The 23,704-nt window shown below is 38.4% G+C and overlaps 1 protein-coding gene across 3 annotated transcripts in view; it reads left to right on the top strand.

The window, feature by feature from the left end:
• Positions 1-23,704, top strand: part of LOC124710527 (peripheral plasma membrane protein CASK) — a 558,968-nt gene that overhangs the window by 521,293 nt on the left and 13,971 nt on the right. For all 3 annotated transcript variants that reach the window (XM_047240932.1, XM_047240933.1, XM_047240934.1), the window contains 3 exons: positions 6,415-6,525; positions 15,986-16,093; positions 19,769-19,944. In XM_047240932.1, coding sequence (XP_047096888.1) covers positions 6,415-6,525; positions 15,986-16,093; positions 19,769-19,944 — 395 coding nt within the window. The remainder of the gene's footprint in view (positions 1-6,414; positions 6,526-15,985; positions 16,094-19,768; positions 19,945-23,704) is intronic.

The raw sequence follows: 23,704 nt of genomic DNA on the forward strand, positions 1-23,704 counted from the left end.
CTTCACAAAACGAAAAAAGATAGTATCCTTTGACTATAGCATCAGTGAGTCTGTGTTGGAATCTGCCAACTCATACAAATACCTGGGGGTAACACTTTGTAGGGATATGAAATGGGATGATCCCATAGGCTCAGCCATGTGTAAAACAGGTTAGCAGGTAATAGACTTCGTTTTATTGGTAGAATACTGGGGAAGTGCAATGTCTACAAAGGAGATTGCTTACAAATTGCTCATGTGACCCATTCTAGAATATTGCTCAAGTGTATGGGACCCTTATCAAATAGGACTAACAGGACATGTATAGAGAAGGGCAGCACAAATGGTCAAAGGTTTGCTTGACCTGTGGGAGAGCATCACAAAGATGCTGAAGAAACTGAATTGGCCTGAACTGGCAGACTCTTGAAGATGTACATAAACTATCCCAAGAAAGCCTACTTAAAAGTTTCAAGAACATGATGTAAATGATTACTCCAGGAATATACTATAGCTGCCTGAGCATCACTCCTATAGAGATCATGTGAACAAAATTAGATTAATTGCAGTATGCACAAATGCATTTAAACAATTATTCTTACCATACCCCATAAATGAATGGAACCGGAAGAAACCCTATTAACTGGACAGTGGAATGTATCCTCTGCCATGCACTTAACATTTGTTTGCAGATTATAGATGCAGTTGGCTATTTGCACTGTTTATATCAATAAATGTTGTGCTTAACAGAAGCAGAGGTTTTAAGTTATCATAGATAAAATAATACTGTGGACTCTAGCAAATATTTCTGTGGTTGGATGATAGCCAAAGAAATGATGATATCTGTGACGATCTATTACTAAGAAATGTCAGCATGGTATCGGATACTAATACAGTTTAATTTTGTCTACTGTAAGGCACTGTTTTTGCTGCAGAAAATGAATTACCTTCAGTAATGTGTTAATTCCATATGTTAAAAGTGGATTTTTCTCCAGATGCACTCAAAAGTGAAAATGGAATTTCAAGTTTTGTGGTGCAAGGAACTTACTTTTCATCTTTTACTTATGAGTGTTGATTGTACATTGATTTTACAATTTCTCTGAAATATTTGTCTTTTCTATTGTTAAAAATAAGTTATAATAACTTTTTCATTTCTTTTGAAAACATAAGTGTAACTAACATAAGACAACATTTCTGAATGATTAGGATTTGTGACAACTAGCATTTAAAAAAGTCATTCATTGTTCAAAGGAAGTTAAAAAATATTTCCAAGAACAATGATGATGATAATTGAACAGAATTAACTATTTTGATTTTGGAAACCACTAGAGGAATTATCTGTAAGGTATGATTAAGAAAGACTTGTATTTACCAATAGGAACAGATGCAAACATGAACAGAAGTTTTACAGCTGTAGCCAGAGGCTAGACTTTTGGTAGATCTTCTTCAACATCCTGTCCCAGATTTAAAGCAGTTGCATGAGGGCACTGGTCTGTTAATCAGTCATTGTAAGTTTGATTGTGCAGTGAATAATAGTGACTGACAGCAAGGGGTGGGAAGGAGAACTAAATGCAGTTGTTGGTGTGTATGTCCAAGGGGCTCAAACAAAGGCCAATGGAACCAAACTTGAAAGCACAGATTGAAATGAGTTGAAGGTTGCGGTCCACAGTGGATGCGCGAGGCCTGGCTTATGAGGTTTACTTTGGCTTCTCCTGTGACTGGCAAAGAAGGTTAAAAGAACTTGTTATTGTTCATCTTGTTTCAAAAAATCTCATATTCTGCAGAATTGTTCCTAGAACTGACCTTGGAACTCTGTCTTAGAATCGAGAAAAACACCCGAGAAAGTGACTGCAGCGATTCCGTGGCAGTCTGGGTTATGACTTCCTAGACTTAAGCTACAGAGTTGACAGCTGCAGAAACACTGTAAATAGATCAAGGCTGCATTACACATTGGATGTAGCTACCAGTGAAGTTGATATGTCAAATACATGTAAGATATTTCTAGATTTGGAAAAAAAAGTGGAAGAGTGTAAAGTGAACAGTGAGGATCATATGTAACAGTGTACAAAGATTTAGTCAAAACCTCAAATTGATACTAATCAGAGCTTCAGAACAAATCTGACTTCCGAAAAACACTTGGTAAGCATCACAGTGATGCCTATTCAGAAGATAGTTTGCATGGGGAATCTCACAAGATTTGTGACTAAATTGAACAGTTATTGGCAGGTGGCACACGGCTTATAATGCAGGCTGGTCTGTAATCTACTAGGAAAGTAGCTTCTGTTTTTGTTATGGATTAATGACTTAGAAAATTGTGTTAATTATAATCTCAAGTTAGGCAGATGGGGTGATTATCTCTACGCAATACTTTCCCGATAAAAACAGTAATGGTATTTAGGTAGATCTCGGCAAAAGATCAGCAGGTACCAAAAGCTGACCATCCACGAGTGATTCTAGTGGTGAACCACAGTTATTGTCGACAGATTCTTGAACAGTTCCAGTCCCCGACTGTGCATTAGCGAAGACACAACCTTAAGACTGTTACCCACAGTTCTCAGAACCACTGATCTGGCCTCCCATCAGTTACACAGACTTGGGAATTTCTGCGATGGGCCTTGTTCAGGAATTCTGTGGATGTCGGCAAGCTGGTGTCTGACACACTACACCAGCAGAGTGGTGCAATTATGTCAGCTACCCTGCAATGTTTTCTCACTTGGTTGTAAAGAAACTATTTGGTAAAGAAAAAAGGTTTTTATGTTAGTTATAGCTTTATATGTCAGCTTCATGATGAAGTGCCGATCATTTTATTAATGATCATAGTTATTGTGATGTTTCGTGTATATGTAGCACACTGTGTGAGGGATCCCTGTGAATATGTTTTTGGTGCATATTAGATCACGTGTTCCTGCATATGAAATTTAGCTGTTGAAGTTTTCTTGAAACTTGGAAGGAGATCAATATCTAATTCCAATCTTGAGAAAAAAAACTGTATATAGTGGCATTTCTGCCTGTGAATGAAGTTTTCACAACTTCACTCAAATGTTGTAAATGTTTCGAGATATGGAAACTATATTTTGGCCAATAATAGCATGCAAAGATGAGAATATTTTGCCAATGGTAAACATGCAAAACTTTCTTAACTACCACAATATATGAGTGACTGCAGACTTTTGCAGTGGAATTATATATGTTTTTAAGATTCATCGGTATCTGGTGAAATGAGAATTTGTGTGGCTTTGCAACAAGAAAAGTGAAGAAATTACATGTTTATTTTTATACCGAGACTGTGCCTTTTCATAAGCTTTTGACCTTGTTTAATAAACCAATGTTTCAGTATTCTTTCGCAGTTGCAACTGCATTAGGTTTTTAGTGAGGTGACATTGTGTAAACTCTGCTTTATTTTGCTAAAAGAAGCAAATTTTTACTTGGCAACAAGTACTGTAAATTTGCTACTGATGACTGAAGGGTTTTCAGATGGCAGCAAGTTTTAGTTGCTACAAGTACAGTGAAGGGCGTTGAGCACATCAAAAAAGTTATATAGTTGTACAGTGACATACAATGTTTGTGAAAGTTGATACTTGAACACTACACAAACAAGAACATAAAAAATAGAGTATGCAAATAAATGTTTGAAATATTTGTAGATTGTATTCTAACTGTAGAACAAAATATTGTAAAAGCTAAGCTACAAAAAATTTAAGTTTCAGAAAAAAAATCTTCATTTGTGTGACCATATTTGCCATATGTGCTTTATAATAAGTGAACAATGGACTATCCAAGATGGAATAATGGCAGTATTATGAAAAGGATGGATTGCTATTCACCATATAGAGGCCAATGTTGAGTGACACACAAGCACAACAAAACGACTGTTATATATGCGAGCTTTTGGTCATAAGGCCTTCTAATTCAGAAAACACACACATGTGCAAGAGAATGTGTGCATGCACATACCCACCCACACACCCACCCTACCAACACTAGCTTCTCTGAACTGCAGAGGTGGGATCTCTCCCTGTAATATAGCCTGCATCTCCTTAATAGCCTAGCCTCAGACTACTTCGCTAGTCCCCCTCCTTCACCTGCCTATCCCTTTCCCACTCCCACTCTAATACTACACGTCCTTCTATTCCACCTTTCCACACCACATCCCTGCATGCTAACACAAACAGCACTACAACCACAACCTCCCCCTCCCCTGCTACCCCTCCCCCTCCCCACACCAGCCTCCTCCTTAACCTCACCACCCTGATTGCTTCTCCCATCAACACAGTTGCTTGCAGTCTGTCCTCAGTGGTTGTGTGTGTGTGTGTGTGTGTGTGTGTGTGTGTGTGTGTGTGTGTGTGTGTGTGTGTGGTGGTGGGGAGATAGTTGTGGTTCCATGAATTCATGATTGTGGTTTCATGAATTCATGAATATGTTTGTGTTTTCTATGTGGGGAGAAGGCCTTTTGGCTGAAAGCTCGTATTTGCAGCAATGTTTTGTTGTCTGTCTGTGACTCAACAGTGCCTCTATATGGTGAGTAGCAATCTATCTTTTTATTAATGTTGTTGTTACAATAATTGAAGGTTTTGTAAGTCTGTCTTTGCCACAAAAAACACAGTGTAAAACTGGAGAATACCTGAAAAACCTGCAAGAAAACAGCAGACATGATATATCATAACGTCAACATCTTTTGTAACAAGCTGTTTTTAGATGCTGAAAGAAAGACAGATTGTAAATATGTTTCATTACAGACCACTGATGATACTGTATTTTAATAGAACAAAACCCATTTGCTGACAAAAGTACACATTTTGTTGTAGATGTAAAGACAGATTTAAAATACCTTCAGTTATGTCAGAAACAACATCAGAAAGATTTAAGCCACTTGAAAGAAGCCTGAAATGGGGGGGGGGGGGGGGGCAGATGAGTTGTATAGACCTACATTATAATGAATGACAGTAAAATGTTACTTGTACTATGTTCATTATTATAGGCACCCACAACTTTGTTATGTTCATTATTTTACATATATTACAAATTACTGTATGTTGTAAGGACACCCTCTTCCTAGCATATTGAATCTCCATGATTCTCAGAGGAATGCCCACAGTTCTGAATCAGATCTTTATGTCTGGAATTTTTCCTTTTGGCAGTCCATTTTTTTTACACACTTTGTGAGACTTTTTTGAGAAATATATGAGTACACAACATATGAACAGCCAGCACCTGCCACAAAATATAATTCCATGCTAATTACAAATCCGAAGTAGCTGTGATATACTACTTTCCTTATGGTCATGCAGGTGGTTCACACTAGCAAAGGATTTTGATAGGTCACAATAATAATAATAATAATAATAATAATAATAATAAATGTGGCATGTAGGGAGTTGTTTAGAGAGGAGCTGATTTCATCTGCAAAGTGGTAGACAACAGATATTGCACTTTTGGCTTTTGGAAATCAGTACTGATTTTTTAAAATGATATTAAATCTTCGTACAAAATTTGGAATTTGTGACATCTTTCCAAATATTTTTAGAGTATTGGAAGGAGAGAGATTGGGCAAAAATTTTCCATATATTCTTTTGTATCTTTTTTAAATATTGTTTTAACTACTGTATACTTCAGAATATGTGGTTAACAACTTTCTTCAATGGAGTGATCAACTGTTGTGGATACTGGCTGCAGGAGTATTTTAGAGACTGCTTTTAACATTTTTGTGGTATTCCATACCACCCTGCTGATTTTCTTTTTAGTGATAGTATAACATTTTCTGTGCCTTTTCGTGTAGTTGTGCTGAACTTACTGAAAGGTTCACCTTCAAACTGCTCAGTGCCAAAGAAATTTACCTTACCTGTGTAATTTTCTACATCAATCCCAAACAATTTGATGGTGTGACTTATGGTCTTCTACTTCATCTTCAATTCAGAAAAGTATTAAATAGTTTATTTAAACTGACTGAATGCGTAGTTACAATTTTTATACTACTGAACTTGCTGAAGAATTGCTAATTTTTGCTAAATCGAATGTTGATCTGAGGAGAGATGGGCAGAGCCTCATCTTTACTCTGTAAGCTGTGAGTTTGGGGAAGAAAAAGCATATCTTGCCTGACATCAGTTGTTTCCATATGGTATCATTTGGTGGGCACTACTATTTTAATTGAAAATCTGTAGATCTATCAGTCATGATCACTGTGGAAAATGTAGTGGACCTCTGACAATGCATTTTTATTTTTGAAAATGACTGTCAAAGGACTGTATCTCTTGCTGTATGAAAATCTAGTAGATAAGTAGTTATGTACTGTGAAGAATGTTACTGTGCAGGTAAAATAATCTGAGGAAAGTTTGATGTAATGATTAATATTATCTTAAAATGGATTTAGTTGCCAAAATTTGGCACAGATAAATTGGTTGGTTAAGCAGAAATTGATTTGTAATTAAGTCTGTATTCTTACAGCATTCCAGAGGAAGACGCTGGTTCTCTTAGGTGCACATGGTGTTGGAAGAAGGCATATAAAAAATACACTAATAGCAAAAAACCCTGACAAATACGCATACCCAATTCCACGTAAGTACTGTGTAATGTAATCTTATGCACTGTATAAAATTCTCCAGAACTTTAGTAAATGTTGTAAGTCTACTACCTTCTCCTCTCAGTGTCCAGTTAACAGATTCTTGGTGCTACAAGTAACTTTGAAATAACTTTTTACAACACCATCAAAGTAGATTTTTCAGGATATTACTACTGTTCCTGGTTGATGATCAGCTTTTATATAGTAAACTTTACATTTGTGATAAACAGATCAGTGGACTCATGAAGACTTCATTGAATCTAAATTACACAAGCAATTGGCAGTAATGCATAGTCTATACTCATAAAGTGTCCAGTTAAAACTTTATCCAAGTGACTGTCCATTACCGTTACTTAACAAATATTAATGATCCTTTGTATGTGTTAGAGTGGAGTCTACAATAACTTGCAGCTGACTGACTAACATAATGACTATAGTCTTTGCATGGATTGACTAAATGAAAACTGAAAACTGCATGATAACTGCTTAGTATGGACTGACTATGGCTTTGTGCACAGTACTTATTTAAAGATGCATGTAGGACGGCTATCACATAATATTGGAAGACAAAATTATAACATTTTCAGTTTAATCATAAAAGACGGGAAACAAAGAAAATGCAAATATGTATTATGGAGTGGAACAATTTTGATTAACATTGGTTAAATATCCTCAAAATGGTATAAAAATAGGTTCTATTTTATGTAGCAGTATTTTGGTAGTTCTCTTTATCCCAGGGACTTAGAAAAATTCAACCAAGAGTTTTTTGAAAACTCTTAATTTTCTGATGAAAATGTATCATTAAATAACATGTTATTCTAGTAAAATGATGCATTTCAGGATACAGAAAATTTGGGGCTACAAGACAGTGAAACTGGCTTTTTGAAAGATTTGCATTCTAAGATCTGACAATTCTGAAAACCAACAATTTTGAATAAAGATAACTTTTTAATTAGACAGTTTTCAGAAAATTAGATGTTGCTTAGAGAGATGAGAATGAGAACTTGTGTATTGGGTAGGCCAATTGTAAGCTAAACAACTACTAGTGGGTTGAGTTTTCATGTCCACATGGTTCACATTGCTACATTTCAAGGTCTCTTTCTGTAAAAAGCATGTGGTAAAGAAAGTAACTTTGCCACATATTCATTAGACTCTCTGGTACTGAAACAAACTGTAGGCAACTTTGAATTTTTAAAAATTGTCCGTTCAAAAGTTGTTTCGCACAGGCCTTTCACACTATGCCCTTATTACAGTCAGTGATCTGCCTGGGCATGCTGAGAAAAAACTCTGGTGTACATCCAACACAGTAGCAAATTGAAAGGCTATTCTTGTGCTCTTTAGTCCAAAGGCTGGTTTGACGCAGCTTTCCACAACAGTCTGGCTTGTGCAAGTCTTTTACACTCCTGGAAATGGAAAAAAGAAACACATTGACACCGGTGTGTCAGACCCACCATACTTGCTCCGGACACTGCGAGAGGGCTGTACAAGCAATGATCACACGCACGGCACAGCGGACACACCAGGAACCGCGGTGTTGGCCATCGAATGGCGCTAGCTGCGCAGCATTTGTGCACCGCCGCCGTCAGTGTCAGCCAGTTTGCCGTGGCATACGGAGCTCCATCGCAGTCTTTAACACTGGTAGCATGCCGCGACAGCGTGGACGTGAACCGTATGTGCAGTTGACGGACTTTGAGCGAGGGCGTATAGTGGGCATGCGGGAGGCCGGGTGGACGTACCGCCGAATTGCTCAACACGTGGGGCGTGAGGTCTCCACAGTACATCGATGTTGTCGCCAGTGGTCGGCGGAAGGTGCACGTGCCCGTCGACCTGGGACCGGACCGCAGCGATGCACGGATGCACGCCAAGACCGTAGGATCCTATGCAGTGCCGTAGGGGACCGCACCGCCACTTCCCAGCAAATTAGGGACACTGTTGCTTCTGGGGTATCGGCGAGGACCATTCGCAACCGTCTCCATGAAGCTGGGCTACGGTCCCGCACACCGTTAGGCCGTCTTCCGCTCACGCCCCAACATTGTGCAGCCCGCCTCCAGTGGTGTCGCGACAGGCGTGAATGGAGGGACGAATGGAGACGTGTCGTCTTCAGCAATGAGAGTCGCTTCTGCCTTGGTGCCAATGATGGTCGTATGCGTGTTTGCCGCCGTGCAGGTGAGCGCCACAATCAGGACTGCATACGACCGAGGCACACAGGGCCAACACCCGGCGTCATGGTGTGGGGAGCGATCTCCTACACTGGCCGTACACCACTGGTGATCGTCGAGGGGACACTGAATAGTGCACGGTACATCCAAACCGTCATCGAACCCATCGTTCTACCATTCCTAGACCGGCAAGGGAACTTGCTGATCCAACAGGACAATGCACGTCCGCATGTATCCCGTGCCACCCAACGTGCTCTAGAAGGTGTAAGTCAACTACCCTGGCCAGCAAGATCTCCGGATCTGTCCCCCATTGAGCATGTTTGGGACTGGATGAAACGTCGTCTCACGCGGTCTGCACGTCCAGCACGAACGCTGGTCCAACTGAGGCGCCAGGTGGAAATGGCATGGCAAGCCGTTCCACAGGACTACATCCAGCATCTCTACGATCGTCTCCATGGGAGAATAGCAGCCTGCATTGCTGCGAAAGGTGGATATACATTGTACTAGTGCCGACATTGTGCATGCTCTGTTGCCTGTGTCTATGTGCCTGTGGTTCTGTCAGTGTGATCATGTGATGTATCTGACCCCAGGAATGTGTCAATAAAGTTTCCCCTTCCTGGGACAATGAATTCACGGTGTTCTTATTTCAATTTCCAGGAGTGTATATCTACACTAGCTTAGTGCCCACTGCTTCGCTCATGTCGACTGTATGGTCTCCACAATTTTTGTTTTTATTTAATCGAATTTTAATGTTGTTATGCCCACTGCTAATTTGTAAATCAATATACTGTGCAATTTTCGTGGTTCTAGCTTGAAAACTGTCTTAATAGTGACATATTTTCAAAAAACCTGTCATCCCCTATTTTACCCAGGTGGAATTTTGAAAAACCGCTTCTTAAATGACGCTTACAGTGTAAAATCAACATGTTACTCAAATTTCAAGTTCCCATTCTTTGTGTGGTTTGGGCTGGTCAGTGAGGAATCAATTAGTCAGTCAAGACATTGCCTTTTATGTATAGAGATAGATAAAAAAATATTTTCAAAGATATTTTGATCCCTCATTTCACCTACTTAGGAGTTGAATTTCTAAAATCATCAAAAAGCATATTTTTTTATTTGTTAAAGAGAACTCAAATACAAATTTTCATAGATTTGACTTTGAAAAAGCTTTCATAAAAAAATAATTTCATAAAACTTCTCATCCCCTATTTCACTTCTGTAGGAGGTTGAATTTCCAATAACACTGAAACACAATTTTTTTTTTAATTTCTAAATGAGAAGCCATATATACATTTTCATGGATGGAGCTTTAAAATGCCATTTTAGTTCTTTAATAATGGTTCATTTAAAAAAAAAATCCCCCCACTATTTAACTACTTTACCCCTTAGTGGTTGAATTTGCAAGATTGCTGAAACATATATTTTTGTACTTCTGAGTGAGAAACCAAATACCAATTTTCATAGTTTTAGCTTCATAATTGTGTTAATAGTCATGTATTTTCATAAAGTCTTTCAGCTCCTATTTCACTCCCCTTAGTAGTGAAATTGTGAACAATCCCGTCTTAAATGATGCCTATAGTATAAGATCTACATCCCTCAAAATTTCAAGTTTCTATCCTTACGAGTTTGGACTGGGCAATGACGAGTCAGTGAATCAGTCTGGCTCTATTTCATCCCTAAGGGGGGTTGAATTTCCAAAAACAGTGACATGCATATTTTTTGTCTATAACAGAGATGCTAAATACAAATTTTCATTGATTTAGCTTCAAAAATGCTTGTGTAATGAAATACTTTCACAAAAATTTTCATCCCCTATTTCACCCCCATAGGGGTTAAATTTCCAAACATGCTGAAACACATATTCCTTTATTTCTGATCGGTAAAACAAATATTAATTTTCATTAGTCTAGCTTTAAAGTTGTGTTAACAGCAACATATTTTAAAAAACCTTTCATAGGTGTGGAATTTTGAAAAATCCCTTCATAAACAGTGCCTACAGTATAATAGCAATGCCCTCTCCAAATTTCATGTTTCTATCCTTGCTGACTTAGGCTGGTCAATGATGAGTCAGTGAGTCAGTCAGTTGGAACATTGCCTTGTACATAACAACTTCTTCTTGCATTCCTTGGAAACTGTTTCCTATTTACTACAACCAAACTCTTGCCTTCCTCCGTGAAGATGTCTTTCATCTTGTCCTTATAGCTTTCATGGTGCTATGTGAAGCATAGAGTACTACTTGGGACTGCAATTCAAGTCCCTGCATCCTTAGCATATTTTGCCTGACACACTCATCACGATATTGCGCTGAAGATTAACTGGGAATTGGCTAACCCAGATTCATCCTCTGCACTTCCACAGTATTAAATCAGTCTACCTTGCAACATGGCTGACTCCCTTTCAATTATGAAATGAATATGGTTTAGCAATTTGAGGTTACAGTAATTAGAATTAAACCTGCTTTGCGCAGACTTTCGAGGAAAATACATTCCAGCAGTTTCAGTAAATGAATTTCCCCATGGAGGAAGAACCAGCCAAAAGCTCAGTTCTGCAGCATAATATTAAGCGCACTGTCAGGGATTCTAATGGGTGATCTAACAGGTGTGTGTGTGACATAGTTATGACATGGGCCTACCTTCAGAAGCTGCATACTTGAAGTTCAGCCACACATTCTCTAGCTGTTAAACCTATTATACTTACCTCTGCTGCAGTTGTGCTTAGGCTGTGCTCCCATGTGTCCACCTAATTGAAACTTGCATGTCTACTACAGCACTCAGAGTGGGGTCAGTGCACCATTACAGAATGAACAAACTAGTCTGTAAAATCGAGTATATGAGGGCTTGCTGAAAAGCAATGCTTCCAAACTTTCTATGTGAAAACTCTCGATGGTTTTTAAATAAAACAAACATTATTTATCAACATAATCACCCTGGCTGTGAACACATTTCTCCCAACGAGAGACCAGTTTTTTTATATTGTCACTGTAGAATGTCTGACATTGGTGGCGGAGCCACAACCTCACCTCTGCTTTTACCACTTTGTCACTATCACAGTGATGTCTGCAAAGATGTTATTTAAGTTTGGAAACAGATAAAAATGAGATGGGCCCAAGTTGGGACTGTATGGAGGATGATCAATGACAGTGAACCCAAGGAACTGGATTGTTGTAGATGTTGTGCCACTCATATGTGTTCTGGCATTATTATGCTGAAGGAGAGGGTACTCCGTTTGTGGATAAACTCTTCAAATTAAAAACCTGTTTACAGCACATTGTTTCTCATGCAAGAATGCAGCTTTATTACACACTGCCATGTTACATGCTACCAATATGTAAATGTGAAGAATAAGATGAAGAATGTTAATAACGTTTGTTTTTGTTGTGTGTGTTTTTTTTTTTTTTTTTTTTTTTTTTTTTTTTTTTTTTTTTTTTACAGCTTTAAGAGTTTCACATAAAAAATTTGGATGAATTACTTTTTCAGCATGCCCTCGTATTTTATCAATTACAAACCTTCAGTTAAGTTGGTGTACATGTGTTTGTAGACTTGATGCAAACGAAAATAATCAATTCATGACAGCATAATGTAATCGGACAGTTAAAGAAATTACCCACCAAGTGGCGGTAGGAGAAAACACATAAAAGGAGGCTATACTTATGCAAGGCTTTTGGAATTGGTGGCTTCTTCTTCTGGCAGGTGGGTTGAAGGGGAAGGAAGAAATGTGAAGAAAAAAGGAATGGATAGGTCTAGATAAAGAGGTAGATCTCAGAAAAGTCCCACAGAATTGTGGGTCAGAAGAGACTTACGGGGCAGGATGAGAAGGAAAGACTGAATCACTGGCTCCATAAGCTTGCATAAATATAACCTTTTTTTTATGTGTGTGTTCTCCTGCTGCCACACAGTGAGCAGTTTATTTACCTGTCCAATTACAGTGTAGATTCATGCAAAGTTGACAATAGTATTCATCGCAGTTCAGCTAATTCTGACTGACAAGACAATTCTGCCCTACCGAATTAGTTACTTGCACATAACACTACAAACATTCTGCTGCTCTGGTACACGGGACTGAAGACACAAACCATCAGTATAGTTTTGGATCTGCTGGTATTAAGTCACACAATATCTTCAAGACACAAAATATGCTAATCCCACAGTCACAACCGTATGGTCATTATCGACAAGCGGCAGCAACCCTGAGCCTGTACACAACTGGATAATTAACCTCATTGAACTTACCGACATGGTTAAGTGATGTCGTATGATGCGTCATAATTTTTATTCAGTTAACCATGGCTCTTTTTGTCACCAGCAAAAATATTGAAATCACTGACTACATAACTGTATGTACTCTGTATTATTGATATGAAATGAAGAGATGCCAAGCTTTTGATATAACCAGTCTGAGGTAGGTAGGCCTGTTCCGCACAATGGTCTGTCACTCTGACCTACAACTTTTGAGTCTGCTGTGACATAACACAAGTGACTTAAATAATTATTTACTTATCAAAATGCTAGTGCCCTACGTTTGTTTCTCAAGTGAAAACTTTTTCGGAACACACTCTAAAATAATTCTTGCTGCATTCTTATTCTATAATGTGTGTGTTTCTGATGGAATATTTTTCTCTCCTTGGTTATTCATTCCTAGGACTCACCCATATGCTGGTTGCCAAGGAATGCCTGCCCTTGGAATTTGTGTTTTAACCTTGAGATTGTGCTTTCAGCTCTCCAACGATTTTCTGTAAATCTGCTCCAAAGCCTGCCATGATGATCCTTTGGTGTACTGTCATCCCACCAGTACAACATTGTCACCTCTTGCCTTTACGTGGTATTACAAATTATGATTTTTGTGTTTAATTAAAACTGAAATGGTTCATGATCTAAAACTCTGATCAACATGTGGTTTTCGCCAAACACTTTTAAATAGTCAAACGCACCCATACACCTGTTCTAACCTCTGCTCCTGTTGCTCAGTTCTTATGTTTACAGAAACAAGTACATCAACAACGTGCGTAGCCCGTGATTACATATCACTGCCACATCTCAGCCTGCAAAATAGAATTACTATTGTCATTACTAGTATATCATTAATTAATGCCCTGTAGCAATTCATCTACTTTCAGAAAGATTCCATGATCTGACTGCTGGACTGGATAATGCATACACAGCTCATAGACCACCTCATGCTCCTAGCAACTTCTGCTAATAATATCCACAGAGAAAACTGGTCAGAGTTCACTGGAAACAAATGGGGAATTTATTTGCTTCAATTAGACCTCACCAAGTTGGCATTTTCCATTAAATACTATCTCCCACTAGCTAGTGGCTCCAGGACCTGTAACAATGCTTCTGCCTTCCGAATGCATGCATGCTCACTAAACCTCAACACTTGCTTAAATAACCAGAAAAGGGTTAATTAAATAGAAGTCTACTTCCACACATGGAGATGCACCTTCAAACTTTCTTAAGCTTTCCATATTAAAAAGTAGAACCTTGGATCACAAGGGTCATTCAGTCCCAAGACTGGTTTGATGCAGCTCTCCATGCTACCCTATCCTGCGCAAGCCTCTTCATCTCCACGTAACTACTGCAACCTACATTCTTCTGAATCTGCTCACTGTATTCATCTCCTGGTCTCCCTCTACAATTTTTACCACCCACACTTCCCTCCAGTACTAAATTGATGATCCCTTGATGCTTCAGAATGTGTGCTACCAACAAATCCCTTCTTGTAGGCAGGTTGTACCACAAATTTATCTTCTCCTCAATTCTATTCGGTACCTCCTCAGTAGTTACGTGATCTACCCATCTAATCTTCAGCATTCGTCTGTAGCACCACATCTCAAAAGCTTCCATTCTCTTATTGTCTAAACCATTTATTGTCCATGTTTCACTTCCATACATGGCTATACTCCCCACAAATACTTTCAGAAAAGACCTCCTGACACTTAGTTCTATACTCAAAGTTAACAATTCTCTCTTGTTCAAAAATGCTTTTCCTGCCATTACCAGTCTTCATTTCCTATCCTGCCTACTTCGACCAACACATTTATTTTGCTGCCCAAATAGCAAAACTCATCTACTACTTTAAGTGTCTCATTTCCTAATCTAATTCCCTCAGCATCACCAGATTTTATTCGACTACATTACATTATCCTCGTTTTGCTTTTGTTGATGTTCATCTTATATGCTCCTTCCAAGACACTGTCCATTCTGTTCAACTGCTCTTCCAGGTCCTTTGCTGTCTCTGAGAGAATTACAACATCGGCAAACCCCAAAAGTTTTTATTTCTTCTCCTTGGACTTTAATTACTACTCCAAATTTTTCTTTGCTTTCCTCTACTGCTTTTTCTGTAAGCAGCATCTATCGTACCACTACTGATATATGCTTCTACGTTGTTACATTTGTCCTCTAGCCATTCCTGCTTAGACATTTTGCACTTCCTGTATCTCATTTTTTAGACATTTCATTTCTCTTCTGCCTCCCTCATTTACTGCATTTTGATATTCCTTCTTTACTTCAGTTAAATTCAATGTATCTCTTGTTTTACACAAGGCTTTCTACTAGCCCTCATCTTTTTTCGTACTTGGTCCTCTGCTGCCTTCACTAATTCATCACTCAAGGCTACCCATTCTTCTTCTACTGTATTCTTTCCCCCTGTTCTTGTCAATCGTTCCCTAATGCTCCCTGTGAAACTGTCTACAGTCTCTGGTTCTTTCAGTTTGTCCACATCCCCTCTCGCTTAAAATTCCGCCTTTTTGAAATAATTTGCAATAAGTGCTCAAAGTGAGACCTATATGGAATCATGTTTCACATACTGAGATTCTAGCCTGTATTAGACAAAACACACATTTTTAAGAGTTTTGGATCTTGATACCCTTGTATCTACATTGGGTCCTGTTCTTATCCCAGGTGATTTATTTCTGTTGTCAGCATAAAAGAACTATCTGTGAAAATTACTTTTAGACCTCGAAACATTCTGAACCATCTTCCTAGAAGCTGCTTGGCAGAGCATATAAAGATGGATAGATGATGAAACTAGGGAGGTTACTTTGAGGTGATATAAAGATAGTCTTTTATAAAGCAGAAAGTTTTATTTTCTATGGACGCACTGAGTGACCCTTGATGAATGTAACATAATAAGAACAGAATACTGAATCTACATGAAATTTTTTGTGCTTCAAAATCATAACTGATTTTTCGCATATCTGTTTTTAAATGTGTAGGTTACTTATCACTGAATGCAGAAAATGATAACCTATGTAAGAGAAAAATGCAGTAATGCTATTACTGATTTTGAATTTCAGATACAACGAGGCCACCAAGAAATGATGAAGAAAATGGTAGAAATTATTACTTTGTGTCACATGATGAAATGATGGCAGACATAGCAGCAAATGAATATTTAGAATACGGTGAGTATCAGATAATGTATATGTTCACATAGTTTGTTTGCTGTACACGACACACACACACACACACACACACACACACACACGGCTACATTGGCTCAGCTGATCTGTTGGCAGTGCAGCTCGACTGCCCCAATCATGTGTGTCACTAGTCATATGGGGACCATTTCAGTATTACCGGCACTTGTTCGAACATGCAGCACTGGAATTACATGTGGTTTCCTCACTTGTTGCCGGACTGCATAGCTTTGCCACAGTGGTCCAATAGTATAGGAAGTATTATTACTTGTGCTGTTCAGCTGAATGTACTTGAAGTTATTCATGGTGACTACTTAGAAATCACAAACAATAATTGTACCCTTATTAACTTTTTTGTGTAATGTGTCCCCTTCTGACTGTTAGCAACTGTTTGGCTTATGACTTTTCATTGGTCCCCCCCCCCCCCCCTAATTTTACAATTTTTGCAATATTCTTTTATCTCTTACTTCATGGAAACTGGTGAATCAACATCTCTATTGTGCAACAAACTTTTTATAATGTTGGAAATTACTTCAGAAGCAGTGATGGTGTCTGTGCTGACTTTATGCTGTGTATTTCATCATTACTGCTTATGAAGTGTGGTAGGGTCTTGAGAATATGACACATGGTGCCATAGCTTCAATGCAGAGAAGACCAAAAAAAGCCCTACTGATTACAAAAGTATCAGCAGCACTCATTTTTAACATTAAACTATACTTTGCCTTTCTTCCCTGTCCAGTTGTTGGGAACTTATTGCCTGCTTCTGTTGAAACAGAAGCCGAATCATTCCACATGTTACTTGCCTATCCTCCAAAATATTGTATTATTATTTTCTATTTAACACTTTCTTTGTTTTTCAAAGATCATCACTCACGTACTACCGTTTTTTATATAACTTTCGTGTTCTTGACTTAACAGTGCTAAATACATATGTTTTTAATCTTGTTTATGTGCCTGTTGACCATAGCAAAGTGGCTGAATAAAATCAGCAAATAAAATGAGCATTACTTTGGGTGTCTGTGTTAAGACAAGCAAAGCACACACAATAAATGAACAAAATGAGATGATGAAGGGTACCTGAAGGTAAAGTGAAAATAACGAATATTCTACGTAACAGCTTTGAGGATGTTATAAGAAACCAAAAGAATTGAGCATTTTGTGGGACACGGAAGAATCGTATTATTCACTGGCTGTAGAATCTGCAGCTGAATGGAACTTAGAGTCATGATGAAATGTTACACTAAGTTTGAGACAAATGAGTGAGAATATGATTTCCCACCTCTGCTCATCAGAAGAAACATTAGCATATTCCAGTGTATGGAAAAGAACAATTGTATTATGACTAACTGGCAGCTCAGGTTTCCAGTTAGTCATCATTTATTCTAGGGAAAAGCTGCACGGTCATCAACAGTAACTGTTCTTTTGAGAACAAGTTACTGTCTTTGTATATATAGTTAAAGGCTACCCAGCCATTGTCCTTCGTCTGTGCGAATGCACACAGGTTGCCCAAACTCTTACGGGAATCGCCAAAGCGTGCGCGAGTAATGAGTGGTTGGGCAAATGTCTACAAGGTACAATACATATGTAGAATTGTGGACAGTTGGGAATGTGAGTCTCACGGGAAGCGTGCAAGGGATAAGTCCCTGCAGTCGCACTATTCATTTGTGTCCTTGGTGGCTCAGATGGATAGAGCGTCTGCCATGTAAGCAGGAGATCCCGGGTTCGAGTCGGTCGGGACACACATTTTCAGCTGTCCACATCGAGGTATATCAACAACACCTGTCGGCAGCTCAGGTTTCCAGTTAGTCATCATTTATTCCAGGGAAAAGCTGCACGGTCATCAACAGTAACTATTCTTTCGAGAACAAGTTACTATCTTTGTATATATAATTATATTATATATTAATACATCAAGTTTACCAACTTTGGAAGTTGTTAAAGATGCTCTAGTTCAGTATACAGGCATGTAAAAATGTGTGCATGTGTGTGTGTGTGTGGGGGGGGGGGGGGATATACAACAGATAACTTTTGAAAGCATCATTTGGTCTCAAGACAGATATTGTATAAAATTTAAATTGGATCCTAATAGCTACTTGATGCCAGTAGTTAGCTAGCTCTTTTAGAAAGAATTGTGAGATTTTTATTACCCCAGTATCCTTTCTTACAAGAGTGCTAGTCCTGAAAGGTATGCCAAAGAACTTCTGTATTGTTGGAAGATAAGAGATAGGTACTGGTGGAAATACGGCAGTGAGGGCAGTTAAGTAGTCATGGCTTGGGCCCTGGACCTCAGTTGGCAGAACAAGGACAGTGTTCTATGTTTGAGTCTCAGTCTTGCACACTGATTTAATTTGCCAAGAACTTTCAACTGCTATAGAGAGGAAATTAATCCTGAAATAACCTGTGCTCCTCTCCCCCAACACACTTCACCTGGTCTTGCTTAACCCAAGATGCCACCTTCATGGACATTGACCTCTACTTCTCCGTATGAAACTTATTAACCACCAACAGTACGTGTATTCTGATAGCTGTTACCCGTTCTACCAAAAAATCACTCCCATACAGCCAGGCCACTCATGGGCAGCATATCTGCGGTGACAAGAATTCTCTTTCCCATTACGCGCTGAAGGTCTCATTAAGGCATTCAGAGATGGACACAAAACTCCCCCCGCCCCCACTACCCAGCCTAGTTCTCAAAAATATTTCCTGTATCATATCGTCAGACATCTGTAGTTCTCCCACCACCCCCAAGACTCAAATACAAAAGAGCACCCCTGTCATCATCCAATATCACTGTAACCTTCGCGAGGGCTGTGATTATTTATTACCTTGCCCAGAAAAGAGGGACACCTACTCAAGACCCTTACCACCCCCTCCTATAGCAGCATTACATCGCCCACCCAACCTACACAACATCCTAGTCCATCCTTATGCCCCTCCCACTCTTCGCCCCTTGCTACAGCGATTATATTCCTGTGGAAGATCCAAGTGCGAGACCTACCTGATCCACCCACTCAGCATTTCCTACTACAATCCTGACACAGTCTCCTTCTGCCCCATCAGAGGCAGGGTCACCTGTGAAAGCAACCATGGCAATGTCAACTCTGCTGCAGTCACTGCACAAATTTTTATGTCGGCATGACAACCAAATCAACCACCACCAGATTGAGGCCAAAAACAACATTGACCACCCAGTGGCACAACATGCTTGAATTCGATGGCTGCTTCATAACCCATACCACTAAATCCTTCCCTCCAGCTTATCTGAACTACACAGACCTCTCCACAGAACGTTACCAACTCAGCAGGTAGACTTTTAAGGAATTTGAACTTGTGATGGTGAGGGCAATGTTATAAATTTGACCTATGCATTTACTTGATGATATGTGCTTGTTGTTATTTTAACTTTCTGGAACTCAAAAAATGTTTACAGTTAATGGCATCTTATAGTGAATTTTTATATAGACAAGGCTAATGATATTTAACTGAATTTAAATGAGCCTGTAATTATTTACAGTTATCAAAGATTTTTGTCAGAGAATATAGAAAGAAAAAAGCAAAACTTATTATGTAATTCACTATAAATGTAATTTATCTTCAGCAGTTATTTATGTGCAAATTCATGTTTATCAACCAAAATATGCATGATTTTGTTTTCATTAGGGACACATGAAGATGCAATGTATGGTACAAAACTGGAGACAATCAGGAAAATTCACCAAGAAGGAAGAATGGCCATTTTAGATGTGGAACCACAAGCTCTTAAAGTATTACGAACAGCCGAATTTGCACCATATGTAGTTTTCATTGCTGCCCCTGTGCTTCAGAACCTTGCTGACGTAAGTATTTGATATGTGCTTGTGCTTGTGATCAGCAATTTCACAGCATTACAGTATTTTTATCTGTTGTAATTAACAAGAGGAATATTAGTGTTGATCATCCCACTTGGCAATGTCATAATTATACATCTAATAAAGGAAAAATTAAAGATGATTTCTTAAGAGTATTTGCCATATTTAGGTTTCATGCAAGGAAATTGTCAGTAAATCTACAGTAACTGTGAAGGAATTGCCATGGAATTGCGATTAAATCACGAGAGTACTGTGATACAAATTTCTTGAACAACTTGTACATTTACAGTTGTTTTCCATGTCTTCTGGTCTATTAGCTGACCACAATAAATTTTTAACCACAATATAACTGAGAAAATCCTCATGTATGTTTGCTGTGACACTATACACAGTACAAAAAAGTGACATGGTCAGTTGCCTTGGGGTATTTTGGTCTATAACAGTGCTCTTCACTGTATGTTGGCTACAGTGCATTGCATTCTTACAATCTTTGATTGGAAAATATTCCCTTTTTCCCTGTACAGGTGCAACTCATCCCATCTCATTTTTACATCTTTTGCCACAGAAAGCTTTCCTTGCTGGCAAAAGATTTCAGGAGGCTGATGATGATGTCTTGTCTATCATTACTGGTGGCATTGTTCTTCGACTTGGATACACAAATATGGTTCATTCATTTCAACTCACATGGCAATTATGTTGATTTAGCTCATTCCATTTCATGTCACTTTGCAACGTGATACCAAAATATTTAATCAACTTGATTGTGTTAAGCAGCACTTACTAATAACTGTATTCGAACATTACCAAATTGTTTTTCCTACTTGTCTGCATTAGCCTACATTTTTCAGATCATTTATGTATATACAGGATAATAGTGGTCCTAACACACTTTCCAGGGGCTCTCCTGACAATACCATTTATGTGAATGAAGAGTCACTGTTGAGAACAGTGTACTGTGTTCTATTACTTAAGAACCTGTTCCTTGTGCTTGTACCTTTGTTAACAGTTTGCAAAGGGGCACTGTGTCAAATGACTTTCAGAATAGGAATATGGAATCTGTCGGTTGCCCTTCGTGCTTGGTTCCTAGGATATCATGTGAGGAAAGGGCAAGCTGAGTATTACATGAGTGATGCTTCCTAAAACCATGCTGATTTGCGGACAGAAACTCTTCCTACTCAAGAGAATTTATTACATTCGAACTGAAAATACGTTCAGGAATTCTGCAGCAAACTGACATTAAGGATATGTTATGTAATTTTGTGAATCTGTTCTCTTAACCTTATATACTGGAGTCACTTTCACTTTTTTTCAGTGCATTGGGACTTTGTGCAAGGCAACAGATCCACAATAAATGCAAGCTAAGTTAAGAAACTGTACTCCTTGTAAAATCGAATTGGGAGTCCATCTGGACTTGGCAACTTGCTTGTTTTCAACTCTTTTTAGTTGCTTCTCTATGCCAAGGCCATCTATGCCATAAGGGAGTTGTGTGATGGTCAGATAGCCGTATGTTTACATGATCTTCCAGTGTGAACAATTTCTTAATGCAAAATTGAAACTTGATCTTTCCTTTTGGTACCTTCTATTGCCACAGCAGACTCATCAACAAGTGATCTTCTATCCACTTAGCAAGTTTCGGTGGGATCAGAATTTTCTTGCATTCTTGACAAGATCTTTTGTGAAAGTATGTCAGTTGTAGTTGTTGTATGTGTTGTGCATCACTCTTTTTACAGGCGCATGAACCTCAAATTTTTGCCTACTGCCTGTGCGCAATCTCTTTTGAACTAAGAGTGCAACAGTCTTTGTTACCTCAGAATTTTCTGAATTTTGTCAGTCCTTTATGCACTCACTCATACTTACTTCTCTAGAATGTGATTTACAATCTGTTTATGCTTTGACAAGTATTCCTCTGTGTCTGTCCTATTGGAAATAAATGATGTCCATTCACTGTATAAGTGGAATGCTAACAAGTGCTTACTTGTGCTTTCTAGCAAAAAATAATCTCCTGTGCTTCTTGATTGATTTATTAATTTCAGTAATCATCATTGCTGTGATGACATCATGATCAGTAATCCCTGTCTCTATACTGACACCATCAATAAGATAATGCCTGTTTGTAGCTATGACATGTAAAATATTCCTGTTGCGCTTGGCTTGTGTAACTATCTGTTCAAAACAGTTTTTGGAAAACATGTTCAACCAAATTTCACAGGTCTCTCTGCCCTTGACATAACCTCCTCTCTAAAAGCCTTCTGAAGCTTACCGTAAGTTTTCGTCGCGTTTTCACCCAATTTAATGTGAAAAGAAATGGCTTACCGTTGCACAGTATTATGCGGTTCCATTTCTGTGACAAGAGACACAAACACGTGTTTACTTCTTACAGCACAACTCATGGCTGAGCAGTTGCATTGATGTGCCGCTTGGACTTGAAGCAGCTTATAGACCAAGGTCAAAGATATTGTGGATATGCAAGCCTTCAGGGTTGCCACATCTTGCAAAGAAAATCAGTTTGGTTACTTCATTGTCACACCTTGTAGAGAATTTTGGGCTTACTGGGTGCTGTCTGATGGTGCTTTTTCTTAATAACAAAATTCTCTGTTGTTTTCCCACTTCATCATTGAACAATTAGATCTCCTTCAAAAGATATAATCCTAGTACTATCTAGGGTTCCTTCAGAGCGTTAGAATGATATCTTTATGTGGGTTTAATCAATGCATGATTATAATCTATGTTTTGTATCATTCAGAGGTGCATGTGTGGACTGAAGCTTGCTTTGGTAATTTAAATGCATGTTACATGACTCATTAGTTTTTGTTGCTACCTGTACGGTATTTAAAGGTTTGATTATAGCAGCTCTGTATGGGTGACAAGGCATAGAATAATTTTTGAATTGTTTAGAGGACTTGCTAGATAATACATCAGTGTATAAAATGTGCATGATGTTTGTTGGAAACCTCAGCGTAGACTCATTCAATAATAGCATTAATTATTTCCATCACGTCAACTTACTCCAGTGTTCTAACTGTAACCACATAAACTCAGTACGCCAACATGCATTGATCATGTTCTCACAAACATAACAAGGGATAAAGTAAACATAATCACTCTTGATGCAGAGAATGTAGACATAAGTAGAAGTGATACATTTTTATATAAGAGAAAATTTAATTTTAATAAACTTAAGAAGATATTACATGTACATTACTGTTCTGCAATTCATATTTGAAGTGGCTGGCAGAGGGTTCATCGAACAACCTTCAGACTACTACTACGCCACTCCACTCTTAAACAGTGCGTGGGAAAAACAAACACTTAAATCTTTCTATGTGAGCTTTGATTTCCCTTACTTTGTTATGACCATCAAGGAATGATATAATTGGGATAATTTGTGTGAGTTATTCAGTGACACTTACATGATATGTACCTTTTAGTAAAAGACACAAAGAAACACAGCTATAAATCATAAAGCTGAAAATTTTGCTCCTGAAATCACTGAACTGAGAGAGAACATGAAAGATTGATGTATGCACTTAAGCGATATAATATTCTCTTAGTGGGTCATGCACAGCTGTTAATTGCATTGTTCTTGATGAACAAAATCTGCCGCAGTTTTAATTTTGAAGTTACTTTATTTGCATAAAGACATGTCAACAACCCAGGTTTCAGGCTGCTAATCTTATCTTCAGATGCTACTGTAACAGTTTGTAAGGACTTGGTAGCACACTAAACAAAATAAATGAATATAGAGGGG

Source organism: Schistocerca piceifrons, chromosome 1 (genome assembly GCF_021461385.2).
Source record: "Schistocerca piceifrons isolate TAMUIC-IGC-003096 chromosome 1, iqSchPice1.1, whole genome shotgun sequence".
NCBI lineage: Eukaryota > Metazoa > Arthropoda > Insecta > Orthoptera > Acrididae > Schistocerca > Schistocerca piceifrons.